This window comes from Triturus cristatus, chromosome 2_1 (genome assembly GCF_964204655.1).
Source record: "Triturus cristatus chromosome 2_1, aTriCri1.1, whole genome shotgun sequence".
NCBI lineage: Eukaryota > Metazoa > Chordata > Amphibia > Caudata > Salamandridae > Triturus > Triturus cristatus.
Genome location: NC_140581.1, coordinates 929798171 through 929816635, shown reverse-complemented (window position 1 = coordinate 929816635; position 18465 = coordinate 929798171). Strand labels below are relative to the sequence as shown.

The following is an 18465-nucleotide window of genomic DNA, read 5'->3' as shown; positions in this document are numbered from 1 at the left end:
GATTCCTCACCTTAGAATATCCCCAGGCGTCAGACTGGATCTGGAAGATTTTTCGTCAGCAATACCCCTTGCGCGTCGCTAGGCGTCGTCTGCGGCTCCGCGTCCGTCGTTGGCGTCGTGCGCCGGAATGACGTCGTCGGAGTACTTAGACGCCGCCCTCGCGCGCAGACGTCCGTTCTTCTTTTTTCCGCGCCAGTAAGCGCAGATCCGGGAGAGCTACCCCTTTAGTCATTTTTTGACTAACTTTTTTGATCCTTTTTGATCTTGTCTCGACTCCGGTGCCGGTAGGATGCCTGGATTTAAAGCCTGTGCTGACTGCAACCGCTTGATGTCGGTTACGGACCATCACCGCCGGTGCCTTTACTGCTTGGTCCTCGACCACGACGCGGAGTCGTGTTCGGACTGCAAGGCCCTGACCTCGAAGGCTAGACGGGAGCGGTCCCGTAAGCTTCTCGAGATTCGCCACTCGGCTCCTCGCGCCTCTCGATCCCGGTCCAAGAGGAGGTCCAAGGATCGGTCGCGGAGCCGCAGCCGACGTCACCATCGGTTGTCGGGATCCAAGTCTTCGGGTAAGTCGAAGCATTCCAAGAAGTCCAAGAGGCGACACCGCTCTTCGGACTCCCCTCGCCGGTCGCGCGACTCGGCCGAGGGTCAGGGTGGTTCCACCCCCGCGGCTCCGGCGGAGCCGCAGGCGCCGCGCAAGTCCCCATACCCACCGGTCCTTGGGACTGACGCGACGCCGGCGGAAGTCAGTGCCTTCCTCTCGGCCATGAGGAGTCTGGCTCCGCCGTCGACGCCCGCTGGCGTGCCTTCGGGCCCCGCGGACCCGACTGGGCTGCCTTGCCTGCCGGCGGCTCCGGCCCCGGCGCCGTTGACGGCTCCGGCCTCGACGCCGCAAGCGCCCGAGGGACCCGTTCCCGAGTCCCCGCCGACGCCGGTCGACCTCGTAACGCCTCCTCTGCCGGCGTCGACACCGGTGCCAGCCCCGACGCCGACTCCGGTCGACGTCGAGCCCCAGTTCAGCCCCGCTCCGGGCCCGGCGCCGATACGGCGTCGATGGACGCCACGTTCGGCGCCGCTGGAGACGCATTATGTCTATCGCCCGGCTCCGCTCCTTCCTCCTGTATACCAGGAATCGGATGATGGGGACAACTGGGAGGGATCCGAGGATCCTATGGCCCTTCAGGCACAAATGTCACAGGACTGGGCAGATGAACTGGGGGAGGCCAGTGGCCTGGTTACCTCTTCAGACACTGGATTCGTCTCTCCTCCGACTGTGGCTTCGGAGGAGGGCGCTGCTTTCTCTGTGGTGCTGCGCAAGGCGGCCGCAGCCCTTGGGCTCGAGCTGCCTGCCGTGGCTGTGAGGACTAACGTCCTTACTGAGGTGCTTCAGTCTGCAGCAAGCTCCACTGAGCCTCTGCTGCAATTCAATGAGGCCCTCATTGACGTTCTGCAGGGCACCTGGTCCAAGCCCTCCACAGTTCCTCCTGTGGACAGGAACGTCGCCAGGCGCCACCGCCCTGCTCCGGGCGACCCCAGTTTTCTGTCCCAACACCCTACCCCTGAGAGCCTGGTTATCCAGGCCTCTACCTCCCAATCCTCCTTCCCGACCGCCCCGCCGGACCGGGATTCCAAGAGACTGGAACAGTTTGGCAAGAAGCTGTTCTCCTCCCTTAGTTTGGGCCTGCGGTCTTTGAACACCGCCTGTCTCTTGGACCGTTATTCCCACTCTCTGTGGGATGCGGTGGAGGACGTGCTGCCCCTGTGTCCGGAGGAGGTCCGGACACGACTTACCCAGGCTCTGGCCGATGGGAGGGATGCAGCGCGACATGCTATCCGATGTGGGCTTGACACTACGGACTCGCTGGGTAGGGCCATTTCTACCACAGTGGCGCTTAGACGTCACGCCTGGCTGCGGTCCACGTCATTTTCGGGCGATGTCCAGAGCACTCTCATGGACATGCCCTTTGATGGCACTCGCCTTTTTGGCGAGAAAGCGGACAGTGCGCTGAATCGCTTTAAGGACTCCCGGGCTACGGCCAAGTCCTTGGGCCTCTCGGCCCCGCGGTCGCAAACTTCCGCCTTTCGCCCCTTTCGTGGCCAAGGAAGGGGTGCCTCCTCACGTGCGCCTAGCCACCAGCCGCAGAACCAACCTGCGCGCGGACGTGGTTTCCGCCGAGGCGGTTCTGGAGGACGACAAGGTCAGCCCACATCCACCCCGGCAGCATCCGCCTCAAAGCCTTCCTAGTCCGAGCTTTCAGGCCCATTCCACGCCAGTGGGCGGCAGAGTTCGCCATCACCTGCTCCACTGGCGGTCCATCACATCGGACAGGTGGGTGCTGCAAATTGTCCGAAGGGGCTACTCCCTCCCCTTCGAGACGACCCCTCCAGCCATGCCACCGCAGCACCACCGTATCTCGGGGGATCATTTGAATCTTCTCCACGAGGAAGTTTCGGCCCTCTTGGCCAAGGGGGCCGTAGAGCGCGTTCCGAGCCCAGAAGTAGGTCGTGGTTGTTATTCCCAGTACTTTCTGGTTCCCAAGAAGGGCAAAGGGGGCCTACGCCCTATCTTGGACCTCCGGAACGTCAATGCCTTCCTCCGGAAGGAAAGGTTCAAGATGTTAACTTTGGCTCAGGTTCTAGCTGCCCTAGACCCTGGAGACTGGATGGTAGCGTTGGACTTGCAGGACGCATATTTCCACATCCCCGTCCTGCCGGCCCACCGGCGTTACCTGCGGTTCACGGCGGGCCAAGAGCACTTTCAGTTTACTGTGCTCCCCTTCCCCTCATCTGCGCAGATCAGGGGTTCCAGTCTTCCCCTATCTCGACGACTGGTTGCTGAAGGCGGGCTCGCCCCAGACAGTCGTCTCCCACTTCCAGACTACGGCGGATCTCCTGCATTTGCTGGGATTTTCCATCAACGTGCCGAAGTCACACTTGAGTCCCTCTCAGAAGCTCCTCTTCATCAGAGCGGTTCTCGATTCGACGCAGTTCCGGGTCTATCCGCCGGAACAGCGGGTCCGGGATATTCAGGCCCTGATTCCCATCTTTCGGCCTCTATCCTGGGTTTCGGTCAGGCTAGTGTTGCGGCTTCTGGGGCTGATGGCCTCCTGCATCCTACTAGTGCATCACGCCAGGCGGCGCATGCGGGCTCTGCAGTGGGACCTGAAGTTTCAGTGGGCCCAGCATCACGGCAACCTGTCCAACCATGTCTTGATCTCGGAGGGCACTGCACAGCAGTTGCAGTGGTGGCTCACGGACCGCAATTGGGTCAAGGGCAAGAGCCTCTCCCTTCCCCAACCGGAGCATGTCGTAGTGACGGATGCGTCCCTCCTGGGATGGGGTGGCCATATGGGAGAGGCGGAGATCAGAGGCCTCTGGTCTCCGGCGGAGTCTCGTCTCCACATCAACCTGTTGGAGTTGAGAGCGATCCGACTTGCACTGAAAGCCTTCCTTCCCTCTGTCAGGGGAAGTGTCGTGCAGGTGTTCACGGACAACACCACCGCCATGTGGTATTGCAACAAACAGGGCGGGGTGGGGTCGTGGACCCTTTGTCAGGAGGCTCTGCGCCTCTGGACGTGGCTGGAACACCAGGGCGTCACCCTAGTGGTTCAACATCTGGCGGGCTCTCTGAACGCCAGAGCAGACGAAATCAGCCGCAGGTGCATGATGGATCACGAATGGCGTCTGAACTCCGAAGTGGCGCAAGGTCTCTTTCAGCAGTGGGGAGAGCCTTGGTTAGATCTATTCGACACCGAAGAGAACGGGCAATGTCAGCAGTTCTGCACGTTGGAATTTCCAAGGCGGCACTCGCTTGGGCGACGCTTTTCGTCACGAGTGGAGTTGCGGTCTGTTGTACGCCTTTCCGCCTATACCACTTCTGCCCAGAGTGCTGAAGAAGATCAGGCACGACCGGGCCCAAGTCATCTTGGTGGCTCCGGATTGGGCACGAAGGTACTGGTGTCCCGAGCTACTCAGTATGTTGACCGATCCTCCGATACGTCTGCCCCTTCGGGAGGATCTTCTGTCGCAGCAGCAGGGGACGGTCCTCCACCCAAACCTGTCCAGCCTCCACCTCCATGTGTGGAGATTGAGCGGCGGCAGTTGATGCCATTTGACTTGCCTCCTGGCGTCCCTCCACAAAGACGGTATACGCCTGCCGGTGGAACAAATTTGTGGCATGGTGCACAGCAAAGGCTGTGGATCCCCTTTCCGCCCCTCTTTCGGAGGTTCTACTGTTTCTTCTTTCTTTGGCCCGGCAGGGCTCTGCCCTGGGCACCCTGAAAGGTTATCTTGCTGCCATCTCTGCCTTCTTGCGGCTTCCTGATCAGCCTTCTCTTTTCAAGTCCCCTGTAGTTACACGCTTTCTAAAAGGCATTACTCACACGTTCCCTCCTGTCCCTTTTGTAATGCCTCAGTGGGACTTGAATCTTGTTCTCAAATTTCTAATGTGCGCTCCCTTTGAGCCTCTTCATAATTGTCCTCTTCGTCTGCTGACGCTTAAGACTGCTTTTCTGGTAGCCATCACCTCGGCTAGACGGGTGAGTGAGCTCCAGGCTTTATCTTCAAAGCCTCCTTTTCTCTCTGTTCATCCGGACAAGGTTGTCCTTCGGCCTCGTCCCTCCTTTCTTCCGAAAGTAGTGACTCCATTTCATCTTGGGCAGTCTGTCACCTTGCCCACCTTCTTTCCGCCTCCGCATCCTTCCAAAGAGGAAGAGAGGCTCCACCGTCTGGACCCAAAACGTGCGCTCTCCTTTTATTTGGACCGCACAAAGCAGTTCCGGGTGGACGACCAACTTTTCGTTGGATACGTGGGTGCTAAGAAGGGGAAAGCTGTGCACAAACGGACCATCTCTCGGTGGGTCGTTTTGTGCATCAAAATTTGTTACTCCTTGGCAAAAAAGGACCCTCCTGTTGGGCTGCGTGCCCATTCTACTCGGGCCACAGCGGCTACTACTGCTTTGGGACGGGGTGTCCCTTTGCAGGACATCTGTCAGGCGGCAACGTGGGCTTCGCTACACACATTTGCCAGGCATTATTGCCTTGACAGCCAAGTCCGGAGGGATGGCTTCTTTGGCCGTTCTGTCCTCCAGGACTTTCTGGTGTGATCTTGGTTCGCAGACCCACCACCGGGGATGGTATTGCTTGGGTATCTATTCTAAGGTGAGGAATCTAACTAACGTGTTTCTTTCAGATGAACAAGTTACTTACCTTCAGTAACGATGTATCTGTAAGAAACATTAGTTAGTTAGATTCCTCACCGACCCACCCATCCTCCCCGTTCTGCGAACTGACATCCAGGGTTAAGGTTATCCTTTTCAGGCCCCTAGATTTTATTTTTTGGCACCAGTGTCGGTCTTTGCATGGCTCTGCGTTCCTGGCGCGGAAAGCTATGTACAAGAACTGACGTCAGCGCGCGAGGGCGGCGTCTAAGTACTCCGACGACGTCATTCCGGCGCACGACGCCGACGACGGACGCGGAGCCGCAGACGACGCCTAGCGACGCGCAAGGGGTATTGCTGACGAAAAATCTTCCGGATCCAGTCTGACGCCTGGGGATATTCTAAGGTGAGGAATCTAACTAACTAATGTTTCTTACAGATACATCGTTACCGAAGGTAAGTAACTTGTTCTTTAAAAAACTACGTGACCCCCCGAGCCCTAAAAACTACCGCCATTCCCTAAGCCCCAAAAACTGTCCCGCATACCCATTCCCCTCCCTCTGCCCTAAAGCCTTAAAGCCCTGACCCTTAGCTAACACTACTCCAACCTGCTCCCACCCACTGACCCACTCTCCCCATCCCTGAATACTACCCCAACCCTCAAAACAACCCCCTCCCCAACCCTGAAAAGATCCCCATCCTGAACCCTTCAAGCAACCCCCCCAACCCTGAGAACAACCGCCTCTCCAAAGCTGAAAACAACCCCCTCCCCAGCCCTGATATCAACCCCCTCCCCAGCCCTGAAAACGAACCCGCCTCCCCTGTAACTACCCCTCAAAACCACACCACCTACCCCCAAACCCAGCCCTACTTACCTCACTGCATCCTCCGCCAAGGTCCAAGGTCTTCCTGCTTCAGAGTTCCGCTCACTGCGCACTGCCTTAACCACACATATGTGTGATTAAGGCAGTGCGCAACACAAGTGTTGTAGTCGGAACACTAGTAGCTCTGCCTGCCGACCCTGCCACAATTGAACACAGATGCAGGGCGATTTAGCAGAATTCAGAATGCCCGAGATGTTTATATATTCTCTGAAGTTTCCTTCCAATTGCAATATAATTCATGATTCTGTTATGTTTACTATGGCAGTGATAGAGAAAGTTTCTTTGGACATTGGGATGCATTTCATGGAGACCAAAATAAATACACTGACTGATAGTAGATCCTTTGCGTCATCAGAGGGAGCTACTACTTCTCAATAATTTGACACTTGGTATGTATAGTAGCTTTTTGGAAAAACCTCTGAAAGAAGTGACTATCTCACTCCATGGAACCATAGTTTACTGAAGGGGCATCTCACAATCAAACTTTTGATCCCCTCAGCTAAAAAGAAGTCTTGTGACAGTGTTTACAGAGCTAGATACTCTAGGCTTGAAATTCTTGGTGTTGGACATCTACCCTAAAGAGAATCTAATGTTTCTTTTTTACTAGCTCTTTATAATTGCACTTTGCTGGTGTAAGTAGGTATGTGGCAGCGACTGGCATGCACTTTCCAGACCGCATGCATCAGATGTGCAAACTTCTCATTTTTCTTTTTTAAACCTTATCAGGTAGGAAGAAGATTAAAAAGTCAAAGTGTTCTTCGTCTTCTCCTCATCCATCAGCTGACAAGACGGGTGAGCCTCGGTGTTCTAGACCTCGTTCTCTGGAACCTGCACCTGGGCCGACTCCATGCCTTCCCGAATTTCAGATAGCCGGAGCGACCCCAGCCGAGTTGAGAGTTGTAGGATGCCATGTGCCTCATTTTTGGCCAGTCCGACACAGACTTTGTGCCTTCAGGCCCTGCAGGGTCAGAGGGGGCACACTCTGGTTCCAAACCAGCGGCTTCGGTCCTGGCTCCGCTGGGGCCCCACTGATCCATTCCTGGATTGGGACCGGCACAGGTCGACCCATCTCGACCTTCCCCGGTGCCAGTCCAGACACAAATACTCCTGATGCTTCCTGGCCCCCCTGGCTATGCCATCCCTATTGTCATCCTCAACTCAGGCATGGAGCTAGAGGGACATTGACAGGAGCCCTGCCTCCTATATTGGAGCCTGAGCCTTATTTTCATTGGCTAGGCCTTAGGGAAGACTGGGAGTGGTCGCTTGACCCTTTAGAATACCAGCGCTATGATGATCAGAATGTGGACTGGTGTGAGGACCTGGGTGAAGCCAGCGGCCTGGATACTTCCCCAGATGCTCATCTGCTTTGTACCCTATCATGGCTACGGAGAAGGGAACACGACTAATCTCTTAATGGAGGTGCTGCAATCTTAATCCTTACTCCCGTTCAATGATGCCATCACTGATGTCTATTTGGGTACCTGGTCCAAACCTAACACAGGGGCTCCTGTGAATAGGATAATTGCCCTCCACCATCGCCCGCACCTGGGGACCCAAACTTCCTCACCCAACACCCTACCCCTGAGAGCTTTGTGAGCCAAGCCTCCATCTCCCAAGGCACTTTCCCTACCACTCCCCCAGATAGGAAATCCAAGAGACTGGATTCATTTGGGAAGAAGATGTTTTCTTTCGCCAGATTGTCTTTGCAGTCCGAGAACACTGCATGCCTTTTTGGCCTTTATTCCCACACTCTGTTTGATACGCTGGCGCAAGTGCTGCCTCAGGTCCCATTGGTGGTCCGGGCTGTACTCTCCCAAGCTATTACAGCCTGTAGAGATGCAGTGAAGTTCATAATTGGTTGCAGACTTGACACGACCGACTCACTGGGCAGAGCGGTTTCAATGTTAGTGGCCCTTAGGCGCCAGGCCTGGCTTAGAATGACTGGATTGTCGGGGGTTGTCCAGGCGTCCCTCAAAGATATGCCCTTCGATTGCACCGGTCTCTTTGGAGACGAGTCAGATTCAGCACTCGAGCGCTTTAAGGATTTTTGTGTGACAGCCATATCCTTAGGCCTCTCTGCAGGCACACGTCCACCCTAATCTGCCTTTCGCAGCTACCCAAGGGGCTTCGAGCTGCACCAATTCCAGCCCAGCCACCTCTTTGTGCGGGCTCACCAGCCTGTGCATGTCTGAGGACGCGGTACCCACAGACCTTGTGTGTCAGATGGCCAGTGGTCTGGTCAGTCCAGCACCCACATGCTGCAACCACCTCCAAACCCTCCTAGTCTGCCCCTTTACCACCATGGGCACCCAGTTGGTGGCAGGATTAGCCATCACCTGCTCCTCTGGCAGTCCATACCATCAGACAGGTGGGTTTTGCACCTTGTCCAAAGGAACTACTCCCTCCACTTTTGGATCACCCCTCCCCCATGCCACCATCTCATGATCCGCTGACGGAGAATCATGGCTGTTCTTCTTCTCCGTGAGGAGTTCTTGACCAAGGAGCCATAGAGAGGGTTCCTGTGCTAGAAGTAGGCTGTGGTTATTCCCTCTAGTTTCTGGTTCCCAAAAAGACCAAGGGCTTTGTCCTATCCTAGATCTTGGAACTCTCAATCTCTTCCTTAAAAAGGAGAAATTAAAAATGCTCATGTTGGCTCAGGTCTTGTCTGTCCTGGACCCAGGAGACTGGATGGTAGCTTTGGACTTGCAGGACGCTTATTTTCATATTCTTGTTTTGCCTGCCCACCGGGGCTATGTGCGGTGGGACACAAGCAGTTTCAGTTTACCGTGCTTCTTTTTGGCCTTACCAGCACCCCTTGGGTGTTCACCAAGGTGATGGCGGTGGTTGCGGCTCATCTGCGGAGGTCAGGGGTGTCAGTCTTCCCCTATCTCGATGACTGGCTGCTAAAGATGGGTGTGCCCAAGGCCCACCTCCAGACTTTGGCAAACCTTCTGCACTCACTGGGGTTCAGTATCAACGTGACAAAGTCACACTTGACTCCCTCTGAGACGCTTCCTTTTCATGGAGCTTTTCTGGACACCAGGCAGTTTCGGACTTATCCTCCCGAGTGGCGAGTCCAGGATATTCAGGCAATGATACTGATGTTTCAGCCTTTGTCCTGGGTTTCAGTGAGACTGACTCTGAGGCTGTTGGGCCTCATGGCCTCCTGCATCCTGCTAGTCACACATGTCAGATGGCATATGCAGGCTCTGCAGAGGGACCTGAAGTTTCAGTGGGCGCAGCATCAGGGGAATCTCTCTGATCTGGTTCAGATCTCGGAGGGAACTGCAAACGATCTGCAGCGGTGGCTAAAGAACCACAATTGGATCAGAGGCAGACCCCTCTCCCTTCCCCACCCTGTTCTTAAAGAAGTGACAGATGCATCACTCCTGGGATGGGGCAGCCATCTGAGCAAGGTGGAGGTCAGAGAACTCTGGTCTCCGGCAGAAACCAGACTCCACATCAACCTTTTGGCACTCCGGGCATTCTGACTAGCATTAAAAGCCTTTCTACTCTCCATCAAGGAAGGCTGGTGCAAGTGTTCAATGTCAACACCACTGCCAAGTGTTACTGCAACAAACACGATAGGGTGGTGTTGTGGACCATTTGTCAAGGGGCCCTATGTGTCTGGACATGGCTGGAATACTTGGGCATATATCTGCTGATTCAACATCTATAAGGTTCTCTCAACGCCAGAGCAGACAAACTCAGCTGAAGATGCCTAGTGAATCATCAGCACCAGAGGTGGTGCAAGGTCTCATTCAGGAGTGGGCAGAGCCATGGTTAGATCTGTTCGCCACCACCAAGAAAGTGCAGAGTTGGCAGTTCTGCACGCTGGAGTTTCCAAGCTGGCACTCGCTCGGAGACGCTTTTTGTCTCGAGTGAAGCTCAGGACTCCTGTACGCATCTCTGTCCATACCACTCCACCCAGCGTTCTGAAGAAGATCAAGAATGACCTGGCCCAAGTCATCCTTGTGGCGCCGGACTGGGCACGGAGAGTCTGGTATTCCGAGCTTCTGAGCATGGATATCGATCCTCCGAACAGGCTGCCCCTTCAGGAGGATCTTCTATTGCAGCAGCAGGGGAGGGTTCTCCACCCAAACCTGTCCACTCTCTGCCTTCTTGAGAGGAGATTATGTGGCGGCAGTTGGCAGTTTCGCCCTTCCTCCCGAAGTCTGTAATGTCATCTTGATAGCCAGGTGTCCCTCTACCCTTGATGGTGTCCGCCTGCCGGCATATTGGTGGCATATTGTGCAGAAAAATCTGTTGATCCCCTTTCTACCCCTCTTTCTGAGGTTCTGCTTTGCATTCTTACTCTTCCTCAGCAGGACTTTCCTCTGCGGTCTCTTTAAGGCCATCTGTTTTCTATTTCTACTTTCATCAGGCTGCCTGATCAACCCTCTTTGTTTAAGTTCCCTATTGTAAATGTGTTCCTTAAGGGTCTCATTAATCTCCTTCCTCCTTCACTATTCATTATGGCTCAGTGGTCCCTTAATTTGGTTTTAACTTTATTGACGTGTGCTCCTTTCAACCCTCTACCCAATTGTCCCCTCGGGCTTCTTAGCTTGAAATCAGCCTTACTTGTGGTAATTACTTCTGTCTGCAGAGTAAGTGAGCTGCAGGCCTTATCATGTAAGCTGCCTTACCCCTCACTCTACCCTGACAAAGTGGTACCTTGCACAAGGGCCCCCTTTCTGCCAAAAGTGGTCTCCCCTTTTCATGTAGGCCAATCTATCACCTTGCCTACCTTTTCTGCTGCTCCACATTTTTTTAAGGAAGAGGAGGGACTCCACCACCCGGACCTAAAAAGATAGTTGTTGTTCTACCGTGACTACACATGAGAGTTCCGGATGGATGGCCAACTCTTTGTGGGATATGTTGGTGCAAAGAAAGGTCGTGCTGTGAAGAAGCGGACCATTTTCAGATGGGTTGTTCATCTGCATCAAAATATGCTATGTACTGGCCAAGAAGCAACCACCTGAAGGTTTGCGGGCTCATTCTACTACAACTAAAGCAGCCACCTCTGCGTTAGCACGTGGAGTTCCAGTCCTGTATATCTGCCAGGCGACAGTGTGGTCTTTACTGCACCTGTTTACCATACATTACTGTCTGCGGGGATGGGCACTTTGCCCGTTTGGTCTTGAAGGAGTTTCTCGTTCAAAATTGGTTCAGACCCTCCTCTGGGGATTATATTGCTTGGGTATCTATTCTAAGGTAAGGAATGGCAGGGGAACTGGCCGTGGGTGGTGTGCGGCGTGGATAGCTGGCAGTTGTTGTTCCTCCCAGGGTTGAGTGCGAGGCGGCAAGTGAGTCTTAGTTGGAGATCCAGGGTCCCTGCTGCTGGTCACGGACGGGTGCAGACAGACTTGCCTTTGGCGCGACAATGGTGTGGCCGCGCAGTGGCGGCCATTTACCGGTAAGGGGGAGGGGGCGCTGGAGCAGCAGAGGCGGGAAAGGAAACGGGCACAGGCGATACAAACTGCCCAAAACAACAGGGAGACAGAAAAAACAGAACAAGTCTCAATAACAAGATACAAGGCACAATATCTGAAAGAAACACGTTAGTGATAGATTCCTTACCTTAGAATTACCCCCAGGCGTCAGACTGGATCTGAAAAGTTTTCATCAGTAGTACTCCTGTGCGTCGGAAGGTGGCGTTGTGCGGCTTCGCGTCCGTCGGCGTCGTGGTCGCAGAGATGACGTCGCGACAGCTACTTAGGCGCCGCCCTCGTGCGCTGATGTCAGTATTTTTCCGCACCAGCAGGTGCAGATCCGGTATGAGCATGTACCTTAGTCACTTTTTGACTATCCTTTTTGAGACTTTTTGTCTCCTGTACTCCTTGGTGCACGTAGGGATGCCTGGATTTGGGTCTTGTGGGGCCTGCCTCTGCAATATGTCGGTGGCGGACCCCCACGATGTCTGCCTCTACTGCCTGGAGACCGACCATGACTCCTGGTCCTGTCGGGACTGTCGGGCCATGGCCCGAAGGCCTTGTGGGAGCGGCGCTGGAAGCTGCTGGAGGTCCGGCACTCGTCCCAGCGCCGTTCCAGGTCCAGGGACCGTTCCCGGGATCGCTCGCGGGGCTGCAGTCGTCGCACCTCGGGCTCCAAGTCGTCACCCTCGGATTCGGGTAAGAGACGACACAAAAAGAAGTCGAAGAATCGAGTTCGCTCTCCGACCTTCCCCCGTCGGTCCTCGGATGCGGATGAGGGGTACATGGGTTCTGCCCCTGCGGCTCCTTTGGAGCCTGGAAGTCCCGCGGCCTACCCACCTTACGGCGACTCCCGAACAGGTGCAAGAATTTCTTGCTACCATTCTTTAGGCCTCGGGCTCCCGCCGGTGCGCCTTCGGGCCCTGCGGACCTGTGTCCGGATCCTGTTGGAACGCCGGCGCTGCCAGTGGATCCAGCTTCGGCGCCACAGGATCCTGCGCCGTTGGCTCCGGCCGCGGCGCCACAAGGTCCAGCACTGCCGGCTCCGGCCCCAGCACCACCCTCGGCTCCAGCGCCGCAGTGGGTGCCATTCATCCCGCCCTTGCCCAGGTTACAGGACCATTTTGTTCCGGCCTGGGATCCGCATTGGGACACGGCACGGCCTCGGCCGGCGCCGGCACGGCCACGGCCGGCGCCGTTCCCGGCGCCGTTTACGACGCCGTTTATCCTTCCCTGGCCCCAGCTCTGCCGCTGCGGTCTGTTAGCCATGCAACCCAGGTGGAGGATGACTGGGAAGGGTCCGAGGACCCTCTTGCCCGTCAGTGTGGACGACTTGGAGGATGCCGTCGACCTCGACGTCTCCTCCGACCCGGGGTTTGCCTCTCCCCCATCTACCATGGAGGAGGGCGTCTCCTACACGATGGTGCTCTGTCGGGCAGCTGAGGTCCTTCACCTTGATCTCCCTACGGTGGCCCTTAAAACTAATCTCCTCACTGAGGTGCTCCAAACGGCGTCCACTTCGTCGGAGCCCTTTCTCCCCTTTAACCACGCCATCACTGACGTCTTGTTGGGCACTTGGTCGCGGCTGGCCACGGGGCCCCCGGTGGACAAGAATGTCGCCAGGCGCCACGGCCCGGCGCCTGGTGATCCCGCTTTTCTGACCACTCATCCTACGCCTGAGAGCCTGGTTATCCAAGCCTCGACGTCAGAGTGCCTTTCCCACGGCTCCGCCGGATAAGGACTCTAAGAAGCTGGAACAGTTCGGTAAGTGGTTGTTTTCTTCGGCCAGCTTAAGGCTGCAGTCAGTGAACACCGCCTGTTTATTGGGCCGCTATTCCCACATGGTGTGGGATACAGTTGCACAGGTGTTGCCTCAGTGTCCTAAGGAGATCCACGCTGTGCTGTCCCAAGCTGTTGCCGAGGGTAAGGATGCGGCTAAGTTCGCCATTCGGCGTGGTTTGGACACCGTGGACTCACTGGGCAGGGCGGAGTCTATGACTCTGGAGCTTCGTCGCCATGCCTGGCTGAGATATACCGGGTTCTCACCTGATGTCCAAAACTCGCTCATGGACATGCCCTTTGATGGCACTCGCCTGTTTGGCGATAAGGCTGACAGTGCACTGGAGCGTTTTAAGGACTCGTGGACCACGGCCAAGTCCTTGGGCCTTTCCGCAAAAAGCCCGGCCACTCCTGGATTTCGTTCCTTTCGTGGCCACGGCAGAGGCACCCAGGCACGTTCCTTCAGCAAGCCTCTGCAGAACCAGCGTCAGCGCAGCCGCGGTTTCCGCAGGGGCAGTTCTGGGAATCAGCGTGGGGGTCAGTCCACCACCTCCACCCCCCCTGCTTCTGCCTCCAAACCTTCCTAATCCGAGCTTTGTGGAGCACCCCACGCCGGTGGGTGGCAGGATCCGCCACCAGCTCCCCCACTGGCGCAATATCACATTGGACAAGTGGGTGTTGCAAATCATCCGCAACGGTTATTCTCTTCCCTTTCAGTCCTCCCCTCCAGCCATGCCACCTCTGTGCCACCGCATGTCGGGGGATCACTAGGTACTTCTCCAGAGGAAGTCACGGCCCTCTTGGCCAAGGGGGCCCATCGAGTGCGTTCCTGGGCCGGAAGTAGGGAGTGGCTGTTATTCCCACTACTTTCTGGTCCCCAAGAAGGACAAAGGGGGTCTGCGCCCCATCTTGGACCTCCAGAACGTCAACCGCTTCCTCCGAAAGGAGAAGTTCAAAATGCTGACTCTGGCTCATGTTTTGGCTGTCCTCGACCCTTGAGACTGGATGGTGGCGATGGACTTGCAGGACGCATATTTTCACATCCTCGTCCTGCCGGCCCACTGGCGTTACCTGTGGTTCACGGTAGGTCTGGAGCATTTTCAGTTTGCCGTGCTCCCCTTCGGCCTTACCAGCGCCCCTCGGGTGTTCACGAAAGTGATGTCGGTGGTCGCAGCTCACCTGCGCAGTTCGTGGGTATCGGTCTTCCCTTACCTAGACGACTGGTTGTTGAAGGCGGGATCGCCCCAGGCAGTCGTCTCCCACCTTCAGACTTTGGCCGGCCTCCTGCATTTGCTGGGGTTCTCCATCAACGTGCCGAGGTCGCACCTGAGTCCCTCTCAGAATCTCCCCTTCATCGGAGCGGTTCTGGTTTCGACTCTATTTCGGGTTTATCCTCCCGAGCAGCGAGTCCGGGATATTCGGGCTATAATTCCGATCTTTCAGCCTCCGTCCCGGGTTTCAGTCAAGATGACCCTTTGGCTCCTGGGCCTGATGGCCTCCTGCATCCTGCTGGTGCAACATGCCAGATGGCATATGCGGGCTCTGCAGTGGGACCTGAAGTTCCAGTGGGCGCAGCATCAGGGCAACCTGTCCGATCCTGTCCAGATCTCGGAGGGCACTGCACAACAATTGCAGTGGTGACTCATGAATCACGAATGGGTCAATGGCAGATCCCTCTCCCTTGCCCAACCGGAGCTCACAGTGGTGAAGGATGCGTCCCTCCTGGGATGGGGAGGCCACTTGAGAGAGGCGGAGATCAGAGGCCTCTGGTCTCTGGCGGAGTCCCGGCTCCATATCAATCATTTAGAGCTTCGGGCGATCCGGCTTGCACTGAAGGCATTCCTTCCCTATGTCCGGGGATGTGTGGTGCAGGTGTTCACGGACAACACCACCGCCAAGTGGTATTGGAACAAACAGTGCGGGGTGGGGTCCTGGACCCTATGTCAGGAGGCTCTGCGCCTCTGGACATGGCTGGAACATCAAGGCATTACCTTGGTGGTTCAACACCTGGCAGGTTCTCTAAACGCCAGGGCGGACGAACTCAGCCGCCGGTGCTTGATTGATCACGAATGCCGTCTGAACTCGGACGTGGCACAAGGTCTTTTTCAGTAGTGGGGAGAGCCTTGGTTAGATCTATTCGCCACAGAAGAGAACGTGCAATGTCATCAGTTCTGCGCGTTGGAATTTCCAAGGCGGCGCTCGCTAGGTGACGCTTTTCGTTGCGAGTGAAGTTGCGGTCTGTTGTACGCCTTTCCGCCCATACCTCTTCTGCCCAGAGTGCTGAAGAAGATTTGGCGCAACCGGGCCCAAGTCATCCTTGGGCTCCGGATTCGGCACGAAGATACTGGTATCCCGATCGACTCCCCGATCCGACTGCCTCCTCGGGAGGATCTTCTGTTGCAGCAGCAGGGGACGGTCCTCCACCCGAACCTGTCCAGCCTCCACCTCCATGCTTGGAGTTTGAGCGGTGACAGTTGACAGCTTTTGATCTTCCTCCCGAAGTCTGTGATGTCATTCTGGCAGCCAGACGTCCCTCCACTAAAACCATATACGCCTGCATATGGAACAAGTTTGTGGCATGGTGTACAGCTAAGACTGTGGATCCCCTTTCTGCCCCTCTTTCCGAAGTCCTTCTGTTCCTTCTTTCTTTGGCCCAGCAGGGCTCTGCTCTGGGCACTAGCAAAGGTTATCGTACGGCCATCTCTGCCTTTTTACGGCTTCCAGATCAGCCTTCTCTTTTTAAGTCCCAAGTTGTTAATAGACATTACGCACATGTTTCCTCTCGTGCCGTTCATAATGCCTCAGTGGGACTTAAACCTTGTCACATATCTGATGTGCGCTCCCTTCGAGCCCCTTCATACCTGTCCTTTACGTCTTCCCACTCTAAAGACGGCTTTCCTGGTAGCTATCACCTCTGCCAGAAGAGTGAGTGAGGTCCAGGCTCTTTCTTCTAAACCTCCTTTCCTTTCTGTTCATCGGGAGAAGGTGGTTTTGAGGACTCGTCCTTCTTTCTTGCCAAAGGTTCTCACACCCTTCCACATCGGGCAGACCATCACTTTGCACACCTTCTTTCCGCCTCCGCATCCTTTAAAAGAGGAAGAGAGACTCCACCATCTGGACCCAAAACACGTGCTCTCGTTCTACCTGAAGCGCATACAACAGTTCCGGGTGGATGACCAGGTCTTTGTTGGCTACATGGGCGCCAAAAGAGGTTGGGCTGTGCACAAACGGACTATCTCTTGGTGGGTCGTTCTCTGCATCAAGGCCTGTTAATCGTTGGCTAAGAAGGAGCCTCCTGTGGGGCTGCGTGCCCATTCTACCAGGGCAACGGCAGCCACTACTGACTTCAGACGCGGCGTCCCCTTGCAGGACATTTGTCAGGACATTTGTCAGGCAGCTACGTGGGCCTCGCTGCACACGTTTACCAAGCATTACTGCCTTGACAGTCAGGTTGGAGGAGATGGCTTCTTTGGCCGTTCTGCTCTCCGTGACTTTCTGGTCTAATCTATTCGCAGACCCACCACCGGGGTTGGTATTGCTGGGGTATCTATTATAAGGTAAGGAATCTATCACTAACGTGTCTCTTTCAGATGCACAAGTTACTACTTGTGTAACGATATATCTGTAAGAGACATTAGTTAGTGATAGATTCCTTACCGCCCCACCCATCCTCCCCGTTCTGCGAACTGATTTCTAGGGTTAAGGTCATCCCTTTCAGGGCCCTAGTTTCAATGCACCAGTGGTCAGTATCTTGCCTGGCTCTGCGTTCCTGGCACGGAAAGTCGTGTACAGAACTGACGTCTGCGCGCGAGGGTCCCGTCTAAGTAGCTTCTGCGACGTCATCTCGGCGACCACGACGCCAACGATGGACGCGGAGCCGTACGACGCCACCTTCTGACGCGCAGGGGTGCTGATGACAAAAACTTTCCGGATCGTGTCTGACGCCTGGGGGTAATTCTAAGGTAAGGAATCTATCACTAACTAATGTTTCTTACAGGTATATCGTTACCGAAGTTAAGTAAATTGTTCAACAGGGCACTAACAAAGACAGATGGAAGAAAGATAAAAACGGGCACAAACACAGAAACGGACCACAGCGGCCAATAGAAGAAATTGGCTGTTTCATCTATATACTAATAAACAGAAATACCCTATAAGCAAATTTAAGTTGTTTTTTCAGTTCAAGAATATTAATGATGAGGCAACCAGTTTCAAACGAGCCAGAGCCACCTAAAGCAACCTATGATGCTGAATGTTCTCACTTCCATTCCTTACCAGGCAGATGTATACTGGACAAGGTTAATTTAAGTGCAAGAGGAGAACACCCGAAAGCCGATTATGTAGCATCATTAGAAAGATGCACGTGGACATTATTTTTGGAGTCATGTATTTCATTTCTTCTTCAGTGCTGGTTTTTGATGTTTTTTAGCAGTGGTTTGTTCATGTTTACATTTGGTACGACATAGACAACTTGGTTGAAGCTCATATTATCCAGTTTAATAGCACTTCCTTTTATAGACATATCTCTCTTTCGATAAAGCCAGAAGACCCTTACTGAGCTGAAGATGCAGATTGTGTTTCGAAGATGAACACACATTTTGACCATATATGGTGGCTACATGTATTTGGATGAATGGCCATGCTTATTCCATGTTTGTTTTACCTGCTTTGTTAATCTCTTTATTATTTCAACTTGCTGTAACAAACTTTATTCTCTGAAAGGTACAACGGTGGTTACAGCTGCTGTAGTGGAAACATATACACCAGTAAAAGTTAAAACAACCCTGAAGTTGGATTTCCAATTTGACTCCCTGACACTTAATTTACATTGTCCGAATACAAAGCAGCTTCAGGTAAGAAAATAGTAATGTCTTCAAAATTAACCTGTTTGATTTGTTGGAGGAATCCATGTTTGATATAGTTTTCATCAGATTAGCAACCACCGCCTTTTTGTAGAATTAAAATCTAAAAATGATTTAAATGCCTGAATTAATCAATATGATTGGCAATTGGACTAGACGCTTTCCTACCCACCTTTTTATTTTTTGCTGACGTGACCATTGCACACGGATCAATCATATTTGAATCTCGTGTTGTGTTAGGAAGTGTAGCCTTTGGCTAAGTAGCCATTAACACTGTCTCGACATCAGAAGTAGGTCGTGGTTACTATTCCTTCTCCATTCTGGTGCTAAAGAAGGATGGATGCCT

General features: G+C 54.4%; 1 protein-coding gene across 3 annotated transcripts in view; it reads left to right on the top strand.

Annotated features, from left to right (window-relative positions):
- The window catches only part of VPS13A (vacuolar protein sorting 13 homolog A), a 2314464-nt gene that overhangs the window by 836541 nt on the left and 1459458 nt on the right, over positions 1-18465 (top strand). For all 3 annotated transcript variants that reach the window (XM_085633365.1, XM_085633382.1, XM_085633374.1), the window contains one exon: positions 17980-18110. In XM_085633365.1, the coding sequence (XP_085489491.1) occupies positions 17980-18110 (131 nt within the window). The remainder of the gene's footprint in view (positions 1-17979; positions 18111-18465) is intronic.